Genomic DNA, 11,129 nt, shown 5'->3' with positions numbered 1-11,129 from the left:
GTCAACGCCTGATGCCCAGCTTCTGGGTCTATCAACCCATCAGTACCTGCAGAAGAAGTAACAAAGGAATTAACCTTAATTGCATAATCATCGTCCGAAATAAATTTAGACGACCATTTATTATTATCAACAAAGAAATTACTCGATCGAGCACTTAAGTAACTCGATCGAGGCATTTCTTCAACAATTTTACTCGATCGAGCAACTTGTGTCACTCGATCGAAGGCCATGTTTTCCTCATTGATCGATCGAAAGCTTTCATCCTCTCGATCGAATACTTCCTCGGGCATTTCACTCGATCGGGTAGAGTAAAGCTCTCGATCGAGTGTTTTAACAGTGGCAGGCGTGACTGCATTGTATCCTTCCTCTTGAACAGTGTTTGCAACATTAATAGGCAGAACCGGCCCTTCGCAGGGAATTTCAGTCTGAGCGTGAACAACACAGACGGTCTCAGGTCGCCTAGAAATTTGCTCGGCCAATACTTGAGCCAACTGAGCTTTAAGTGACTTGATAATGGCGTCTTTAGTCTGCATAACTTCTTGCACTTTTTTTTGGTAAAATGTAAAAATATATTGATGCTCAAAAAAACCATATACAGTATACATTGTTCACAAACCATATTCCTATCACAAACTCATCTATATCATCTACCATACTTCAAAGAAGACCATATAGTAGATCATACTAGCTAGTGCAGCAATTTCTCAATCCAATGCTTATCCTTTCTTGACACTGTACCCTGCAACTGATGCTTAATCCTGTTCCTGATATCCGCTTGTATCATCATCACACACCTGCCAGGACTAATTATAACACCCTCATGCCTGCTTGCATTCCTCTGATTCCAGATATAATACATAGCAGCATTGAGTATACTATTCAGGACCCCATTCTTCAGTCTCGTGAACCTCCTGTGTTGCCACCAATTCTGGGTATTAGTCGCAGACATAGTCACACCCGTCCAATCCTGAACTTTCTGAATAACTCTCCTGCTGTACTGGCACTGGAAGAAGAGGTGAGGAGGTGACTCTTCCTTTTGAGCACAAATACAATAGCTACTGTCAGGGACAATACCAAATCTGTAGAGCTTGTGTTTGGTATTAAACCCTTGCTGATAATACAACCAAGCTATAAAACTGTGTTTGGGAATGGACCATTTGGTCCAAACAATATGAGACCAGCTTACAGCCTGGCTGGTTGGCCTTAACCAGCTATACCCCTTCTTGATAGTATACTCCTTACCTGGTACCATAGCCCATTCATTCTGATGATATGCTGGCTGAAACTCCTGCTTCAATTTACAAACTTTTTTCCACGTCCAACTGGCATCCTGGGGAGGGTTATAGTCCTCCCATTCTTGTCCCTTCAGGTAGACACTATACACCCATTGCACCCATAGTTTAGATGGGTGAGCCTCGAATCCACTGCACCAGTTTCCCAACTCGCGCTTTATTCCAACTGTACTCATCTCTCGGACCAAGTCCCCCTCCTTCGATTAGTGCAAAGTTTTGACCAGCAACAAGAGGGGTCCTAGCATATTCAGTCCCTCCATGCCACAAGAAGTTCCTGCATATTGCTTCAATTTTGAGGAGCACTGCCTTTGGAATGATGAAAATAGAAGCCCAGTAGGAATGTAGAGTTCTGTATACTGCTTTTATCAACACCAGTCTCCCAGCATACGAGAGTTTTTTGGTTCCCAGTTGTCTTATCCTCTCAAAAACTTTATCAATCAATGGTTGGCAGTCTTTGATTGATAATTTAGATGGTTTAATTGGCACTCCAAGGTACTTGAAAGGTAATTTGCCTTCAATGCAGCCTGAAACCTGAACTATTTCTCTTCTGACTTCACTAGATACTCCATTAAAATACACATTCGATTTTCCCCTACTCATCTGAAGTCCTGATGCTTGAGAAAAGGTTGAGAAAGTGCGTAGCAGGATCATAATGGAACCCACATCCCCTTTAGAAAAGAGCAACAAATCGTCTGCAAACATTAAGCTACTCAATTTCATTGATTTGCAAAGAGGGTGAAACCTGAACTTCATTGTAGAGGTAGTATAGGATAGCAATCAAGTAAGATATTCCATACAAATTGTAAAGAGCAAAGGGGACAAAGGATCTCCTTGTCTTAATCCTCTTTGTCCCTTAAACCAACCAAAGCTATCCCCATTCAAATTCAAGGTATAAGTTGCAGTTGTGACACATTCCTTAATGAGAGCAATAAAACCAAATGGAATATTTAATTCGTGCGAAGATCCGAAAAAGGAAACTCCACTCCACTGAGTCATAAGCCTTCTGCAGGTCTATTTTGAATAGACATCTAGGGGAGACACTCTTCCTTCCATAAAGTTTAACAAGATCTTGACAAATTAGAATGTTCTCCATAATGCTTCTACCTTGAATAAAACCTCCTTGAGTGACAGAAATTATATGAGGGAGAACCAAAGCAAGCCTTGCACAAAGAAGTTTTGAAATGCATTTGTATACCACATTACAACATGCAATGGGCCTGAATTGCATTACAATCAAAGGATTTGGCACCATAGGGATTAAAGTAACATTAGTAGCATTCAATTGCGTGAGCATTTTGCCATTCCTAAAAAATTCATGGATCTGCAAACATACATCTCCTCCAACAAGATCCCAACTAGTTTTAAAGAAATGACTAGAGTAGCCATCTGGACCTGGAGCTTTGTCATCTGGTATACTGAAGATAGTGCTTTTGATTTCTGCATCAGTAATTGGCATCAGTAACATCTGGTGGTGAGACTCATCACATTTATTACCTTGCTGTACTACTCTGGGACTAACAGGGGTTGTGGGGTGAGACTGGCCTAACAACTGGGTATAGAATCTTAGAAAACTCTCTTGAACCCCCTCCTTATCGTGTGATGATTTCCCTGATGATCGATGTCTGTCTTGTCTGATTTTGTCTCCTCCTAGTCTTCAAGATGCCATGGAAGAATGAAGTATTTGCATCCCCATCTGCACTCCATTTCATCTTTGCCTTTTGTTGCAGGAACTGGTTCGAGCTTGACCAATGTTGATAAACTTCTCTAGCCTCACATTCTTGTTGAATAAGGCTCGAGTCCCGAGGATTCACTCCCAAGCTTTGCTGTATTTTATTTAGTTTAGTGAGAGCCACCTCAGCATTATTCTCAATATCAGCAAACCTGGACCTGTTCAGCTGTTTGAGCCCCTGCTTCAGATTCTTCAATTTCTTAGCTAGCTCATACATCTTAGTTCCAGTTTGCATACACAACTTCTTGCACTTGAAGAGCAAGTGACTTCACTATAGATGTCAACTCAACAATTTATTCTTTCTGCTTATTAGGAGGAGGAGTTTGTTGTGACGGCGGCCAAACAAATGGAGACTCTTGGTCGCCTCGTTGCTGAAATGGATGTGGCGGCACATGTGCAGAAGAATGACTGGCCTGTCTACGCCGCCTAAATGCATAGACTACATCATCATCTGCTAGACAAATGACAGCTTCGTGCCCCGCAGTACCACATCTCTTACACTGGACCACTTGTTGTGCCGTAGTATGGAGCTGAGGTGAACCACTCCCAAGACTGTCTACTCTCCAGCTTGCCAGATCTTACATTCTAAGCTTCAAACTGTGCTATAATTCGGGATACACTAGACATCTTGGTAGAAGGGTCAAAGGTACTGAAGTCTTCCCTTTGACGATCTTTCTCCTAGAATCCTGTCTAGGTAGGACCTGTAGGACCTATCAAAACAACACTGAAGGAAAAAGATAAAAACTGCCTCAAGGAATAAATCCCTTGAGGCGGAAGACAGACGAAAATAAACAGATAAATAGGCCAATTGCCTCCCCGGCAACAGCGCCAAAATTTGATACTGTCGCCAGGTACCAAAAATAAATACCTAAATATAACTAACAGAAGCTAGCGATAAGTAGGGTCGATCTCCACAGGGAGGTAAGGTATCTATTTGTAAGTCCGTCTATCTAAGTCACAATTGGGGGTTTTGTATTTGATTTTCTAAACTACTAAAAGTTAAGGGAGAGAGAAATAAAGTGAGAGCAATAAAAGTGAGAAAATACGATAAGCCCAAATAAGAGAGAGTATGCCAGGATTTCGGTTCACCATGGAGTCAATCGACTCAATTGCAAATAGCCTAGACAATCTACTGTGATAAGGATAAGGGAAAGGTCCTTCCGGTCCACTTTCTATCCTAGATTTCCACTAACTTAACTTCCGTCCTCATTAGAGTAGTCTACTGTTCATAGCAGATCTATTTATTCCAATCTTCCGATCCAGGAGTAAAGTTAACCAGATTAATGTAATTTAGAAGCATGCATTCAACTAAATTGGTGTTGTAATTATATTGCTATGGAGACAGATTCTCACATGTAAATCGTCTAGCCTATTCGCTACATCGTCACAATCCTACCATGGATTCTCTAATCCTAATATAAAAGAGATTAGCTACTCATGTTCTTGAGATTAACAACAATAACAATAATCATGAAATAACTAAGAGAAGACATAGTAGAAAGACAATAGAGATGTAACATAAACAAATCAAACAAACACAATAAAATGAAAGAGCAATAATTAAGAGCAAAGAGATTGAAATTAAAGGAAGAGAAAGGTTACAAGATTGAATCCGGAGAGAAAAGAGGCAGAGAAAGGTTCAGCAGTAATTAGAGAAAAGTAGAGTATGAAAAAGTGTAATTAAGACCTAATGACGACTTCCTTATATAGGGAATGAGAATAAACAAAAGATAAACCTAACACGGAATAAAAATCCCGAGTATATAGCTAGTCACTCGATCGAGCAACTTTATATCACTCGATCGAACAAATCCAAGCTAAAACCTCTCGATCGAGTACTTTAGGTACTCGATCGAACACTTATCAAAAAGGCACATTCGATCGAGTAGAAAAAGGAGTCGATCGAACACTATAGTACTCGATCGAGTACTTTCCAGCGCACAATTCCTGCTTTGCGCACTGAACTTCCAACGGCTGCCATTTCTTCGTTACTTAGGAAAACAGAGCGTTTACGGTGGATTTGGAAAGCTAAGAGGACAAGCTTTCATCTCCAATTGGAATCACCTGAAAATCAATTGTAGAACTAGAGATATGGCTCTTTAAAGTAGGCACTAGTAATTTGAAGTTCTTCCTTTGCTCGCCTAGCTATCTTACTTCTTTGCGCATCACAATTAGTAGTTTCCAAGCTCCGACTCAACTCATCTCCTAAATGCATGCATAGGTACATGTTTTAGGCTTGATTTAGCATCTCTTTGGTTCATTCCTGCAAATAAGACAAGAGAAACCAAAGTAGACAATTCGGGGCATTTTGTAATATAAAGCGATACAAAAAGGCATAGAAATGCGTGCAATAAGAGGCAAAAAAGTCTATATAAATCGCACGCATCAGAGTCCGTGTCAAAAACAGCTTTATTTTCTAATAAACCGTTTAAAATGCCGAGTCGGAATGTCCTAGAATATTTCGGATTTTTATCCCATAAATTAATTTTATATCTTTTGGTAAAATATATCCCGAAAATCTTATTTTACGAAATAAGGAAGTAGAGATCCACCGCAATTCCATAAAAGAAACGCGGTATTCTTTCTTCCGCAGGAGGAAACCACTGGGGAAATGACGCAGCAGATGCTGCGCCTCTTCCAAGGGTCGCAGCAATGCCGCGCCCTTCTTCCCTTCCCTCATTTCTCGCTTTTTTTTGATTTTGCCGTGATTTGTTTCCAAAGTTTGAGTCATTCCATAACTCTTCATATTTTTTAGTATAAATAGGGACCTTCGTTCCACATATTTTTCACGCGAGTGTCCGCCCTTCTTTTGTCCCTTTGCATTCTAAGACCGTGCTTTAAGCTTTTGATGTCTACGTGCTTGATCAATCGACCACGTAAGCTTAGATCATTCTGAGTACCAATCACGTTGCATGACCGACCAATTTGACCACTTCACATCAATCAACTTAATCTAAATCCTCTTACGAGGGCACTTTCTACATACATTCGAGTCGAGCAATCACTAAAACTTTAACTTAGTTAATCTCGTTTCGTCAAACATGTAAGTCTGAGGGTGTAAATCCCATCTTTTTATTGTATTTTATTTTTGCACCAATTAATGTAAGATTTACGTCATAAATATGTTTAAAACCGACTTATAAAACCCTTTTATTAAACTGCTTTTACGGATCGGCAGTAACCAGACGTCGAGAAGAAACGCATCAACTGATGCGCCTCTTCCAGAGGCTGCCGTAGTTCCTGCTCTTCTTCTTCTTCCTCAGTTTTCTGTTGATTTCGTTCCTTTTTGTTTTAATGTCTTAATTTCTTATTTTCATTCATACGTAATAAAATTTAATACATTATTAATATTTATCATACTTTATTTCCGACTTAAATCCCTAATAATCGATATTTGCGGGTTTTCGTCATTAAATCAAACCCGGGTTTTGGAGATTCGATTCATTCATATCAAATCTCTGGAATTCGACTTTTGTACATGTTTATTTCCAGTTTATCATATCTTTCAGTTCGTTTCTATAATTAAACCTGATTAGTTCTAACTCGTTTATAATTCGTTATAACTCGTTTTAATTAGTTTTAATCCGTTCTAATTTCTGTTTATCGCTTTTATGACGGTCCCATATATAATTAACATGCTAAATCACTTCCACTTAAGTCGAATATCGATAAATCAACCTTTAAACATACCAACTAATATTAACAACTCGCAGTTCTGACTTCACAGCCAGAGCTCACCTCAGGAACATACGCAGTGAAAGCTGCGCCTCTTCCAAGGGACGCAGCAATGCTGCGCCTGTTCCGGGATGAGTTCTGTCTCTGAACTTCCGCTCTTACTTTGACCTAAATCCTTTAGTTACGTATTAATCGACTATTAGTCATAATATCACTCCTAATCTGTCCATATTTTCTAACCTTATTTATTTTCCTTTATTTTTCTCAAATCGTCCGTCTTAAGTATATTTTTTATGTAAATCACTTATATCATTGTAATTTATTGTAGTTTTTATCGTTATTTATTTATCATTTATTTTGGATGACTTATTTGTTTCTCACATGTAAATTAATTTAACTTCCCAATTCGACATAATTGAGTGCTAAATTATATGTTCACCGACATAGTATTAATTCACATGCTAGGATCAAAATGATGGATGTTGCATTGCATGCATATAATCGACAACATATCAAATACGAACGATTTCCCTAATCATTAGTAGAGGCCGCTATCGAGGTGGGCGAGATTAGGTGTTCAGTAAAAGAGCTTCGTAATACGTACTCTCACCCCTTACTCCAGATCTCTGTGAACATCCGTGTTCATTGGCATCCACGAGAGTCATTCTAGACATAGAATGCTAAGGGTAACGAGTTCTTAGTGTTCATGTCACTACTTTGTGTCTTAACATGGCACGAGGTATTCGAACGGTTCCAATTTCCCATAAAAATAAGTGGCGACTCCACAAATGCAAACGCTTGTTCCCAAGCGCCCCCCGTGTCCACAACATGGTATGTAGAACCAAGGATGATTTTGTGTTGGTGACTAATACATTTGTTTTGAAAATGTAAAGAAATGAGAAAGGCTTTAAAATACCCTTCAAAATGTAAAGAAATGAAATAAAAGATTTTAAAATACCTTTTATAATATAATTAATCAAATATTATCACCGAGACACGGATTAAACCGTCATGGTATTAGGAACCAAGGGTGAAAATGTTTTATGGTTAAAAACTTGTCATAAAAATGGTTTGAAATATTTGAAATGGTAAAAACCGATTACAAATATGAAATGAAAATAAAAGAGAAGAATAGATCATAAACACGGTTTGGATTTAAGGTGAGGGGCGGCTTTAGGCGCGAGCCTACCTTCTATATAAGCAGCCCATGCCTCAACCAAAAATTCGGTTTTGGCTCATTCATCCCATGTTTGGACCATGTTATGCATGATTTAGCATGTTATTGTAATACTCCGTATTTATAAGTCTTGGGGTACTCTATCGAGTAGCCCTTACTCTGTCGAGTAAGGGCAAGTTGCGAAATAAAATAGTTTCTGACCTGTTGGGTACTCGATCGAGTAGGTCAGGGTACTCGATCGAGTAAGGGGTACTCGATCGAGTACCTTGGGTACTCGATCGAGTGTCCGGTTTTACGGGGAGTTTTCTCGGGTTTTGTTAATTACGCGATTAAGGTATTTAAACCAATTCGTCTTTGTTCTAAATCACTTTTTACAAAACCTAAAACCTGTTTAAGAGAGAAAGCAACTTGTCTTCTTCCTAATCGCGTTCTTGACAATTCCCGGAGTTCAGACGGTCGGTTTGCATCGTAGTTTGTGTCGTTGGATTCCTTGCGTCGAGGGTAAGCTTTTAATGTAATTTATATAATGTTTTGTTAAGATTAGTGAAACCCCAATTTAGGAATTGGGGGTTTTTATGAATAGTAATTGAATAGTAGTATCTATGTGTTGTATGGTAGGAGGAGAGTTCATAGAAGAGGCGTTTTGAGGCAAATTTGTAGATACCGTCTGCGTGTTGTGCTATCCAGGTAGGATTTCCTACTCAGTATTAGTCCCATAATGGGATATTGGTGATGTGCTGTAGTTAGTTGTTTAACATGATGATTGTGATTGTGATTGTGATTGTGATTGTGATTGTGATTGGTTTCTTTGGCTCTCGAGATGCGTTCTCGGCTGAGTGGGGTCACTTGCGGGAGTGATCTCACGCCCTAGTTTCGCCCTTCGTGGAACCCGCCACGAAAGGGGATGTGCACATTAATGGGACAGGATTATCGCTCGTACGATGAGCGGGGCTTAGGTGGGAACGGCTGCGGTCCCCCATCGCGGGCTGGTCCAAAGTGGACGGTCGATATTGAGACGATGGGAGTTGGTGGTGTGTGTGTGTGTGTGTGTGTGACAGATTCAAATTGTCTGTTTATCTTATTGTTGATATATGTATTGAATTGTGTGATTAGTATCGACCCGTTTAAATGTTTTAAAAACTGTGGTGATCCATTCGGGGTGGTGAGCGATTATTGAGCGGTGTGATATGACGCGTATGGGATAGCCGGGATGAGTCATCACGTGGCGGTTAGAAGTCTTCCGTTTGTGTCGGGCGAAGTCTAGTAGCTTTGATAGTTTTAGTTTGTAGAGACCGTATGAGAACCTTGTAATTCCTTTTATTAGTTTTGGTTTGAACATGTAATCACTTAATCTATAATTACTTTAAAAGTACGTTTCTTTATTGTCTTATGATATTCAGTACCTCGGGCAACCGAGATGGTAGTATCCTTATACCTGAGTGGTCCTGGTAAGGCACTTGGAGTATGGGGGTGTTACAAATGGTATCAGAGCGACGATCTTGGAACCTGTAACAAATGAACATAATGAACATAGGGAGTCTAATAAAATGAACCTGGTGTATGTGTAATGGGAGCCCCGGCTGATGCTAGGTTTTGGGTGAGTAGGCGCCCTCACTTCAAAATCTTGGCCCCATGATACTTAAGCCACCACATGGTATGGGAACGTGGAGTCCGTGGGTATATGTGTGACGTGTAAGTTAATTGTGTTGTATATGGTTTGTTGAAAGTATGTTGCATGATAGTTGGTTGACATGTTGGTTGGAATCGTTGAAAAAGTATATGAGAATGATGAATGATATGGTAGAAAAAGAATGTAGTTCGTATATGATGATGTGTGATGAAGTGGATTTGTAATGTTGTTGTATTAGCAACATGGAAATAGGATTTGTAGTGTATGGGTGTGGTTTGTGTTATGAAAAGTTATGAAAATTTAAAACATGCGAGTAATACATGATTGAAAGTTGAATGTTATATGAGCATGATAGGTGGTAATGTTTGACTTTTGGTAAGTAGTAACATGAAGAATAGAGGTTCAATGATATGTGTTTTGTATAACGAATTGGATGAAAAGCATGATGGTTGTTTATAACGTGGCACTTAATAACACGAAGTAGATTATTTTGTTGATTGTATGAGGAGTCGCGCAGATTTGAATGCGTAGTTGTAATCATAATGTTGAAATAATAATGAATGCATAGTACGTTAGGGTATGTGAGATAACATGCGGGTAGTATTCACGAAAGTCGCATGACTCGATCGAGTGGGTTTGATTCGATCGAGTGGGTACTTGTCGTTATTTTGGCCGAATCGTGTTTACGGGCACTCGATCGAGTACCTCGGGCACTCGATCGAGTATGGGGTCACTCGATCGAGTAGCCGGCTACTCGGTCGAGTAAGTCGAGATCGAAGGTCTATTTGGGTTAAGAGTCGGGGCACTCGATCGAGCATGTTGGGCACTCGATCGAGTAGCCTCAACTCGATCGAGTAGGTTACGTACTCGATCGAGTGGGGTCTGTCTGGTCATATGCGTATTTCGGGTCGTATGTTTGTCTTTTGACATTCGTTGCATATTACGTTTAATTCAAAGGTGTTGTATTACTTCTTTATGCATTGTTTTACGTATGTGTTGGTCCTGAAGCGTAAGTTACCCAATCTTATGTTGTAAAGAGTGGCACTATGATGAGTATGAGTTCGGTGGGGAGGACATGAATTATGAGTGATTATGATAGATGGTGGAAAAAGAAAAGGAAGATTGGTATAGTTTATTGAGGCAAGGCGCACGTTTTGCGAGACGGGATGAGTGATATGATTGTGTGTTGAGTAATGTAGAAATAAGTGAATATAGACAAGGGATGATGTGAGTGTAATGAACGTGAGAATGAAAAGATTGAAAGTAAGAATGTGGAAAGTGGCGGCTTGAGATGTGTAAAGAGTTAAGGAGGGAAATGGTTAGGAGTCGTGTGGGTTATGGATTTAGGTAGTGAAAGTTCGTTTAAAGGGGTTGAGAAGAGTAATATATAGTGAACTTTGTGGAGACATGTCGCGAGGTGTATTTATAGACAATGAGTGAGTTTGGGAGGTTTATTAAAAGATGAAACTACTGTGTGAGTTCCTTGGGTAATTGGCGGTATGAAAGGAATTTTGATTTCTAGAGATGTAAGAAGGGAGATGCAATTGTTGAACAAAGAACGTTGATTCTATGGATGTATTAGTGGCAAGGGTGATTGATGACATAATAAGAGAATATTTGTGGTAA

At 39.6% G+C, this 11,129-nt stretch overlaps 1 protein-coding gene across 1 annotated transcript; it reads right to left on the bottom strand.

The window, feature by feature from the left end:
- Positions 1-688: 688 nt before the first annotated feature.
- LOC141613995 (uncharacterized) lies at positions 689-2,748 on the bottom strand. The gene is made up of 3 exons (XM_074432745.1): positions 2,626-2,748; positions 1,431-2,039; positions 689-1,363 (listed from the first exon to the last, which is right to left on the bottom strand). Exons 1-3 carry the CDS (start codon positions 2,746-2,748, stop codon positions 689-691), a joined length of 1,407 nt encoding a protein of 468 aa, XP_074288846.1.
- Between the last annotated feature and the right edge of the window lie 8,381 nt (positions 2,749-11,129).

The sequence above is a fragment of the Silene latifolia genome, chromosome 11, assembly GCF_048544455.1.
Source record: "Silene latifolia isolate original U9 population chromosome 11, ASM4854445v1, whole genome shotgun sequence".
Classification (NCBI taxonomy): domain Eukaryota; kingdom Viridiplantae; phylum Streptophyta; class Magnoliopsida; order Caryophyllales; family Caryophyllaceae; genus Silene; species Silene latifolia.
The sequence above is the reverse complement of the archived record's forward strand: the minus strand, read 5'-3'. Positions and strand labels throughout refer to the sequence as shown.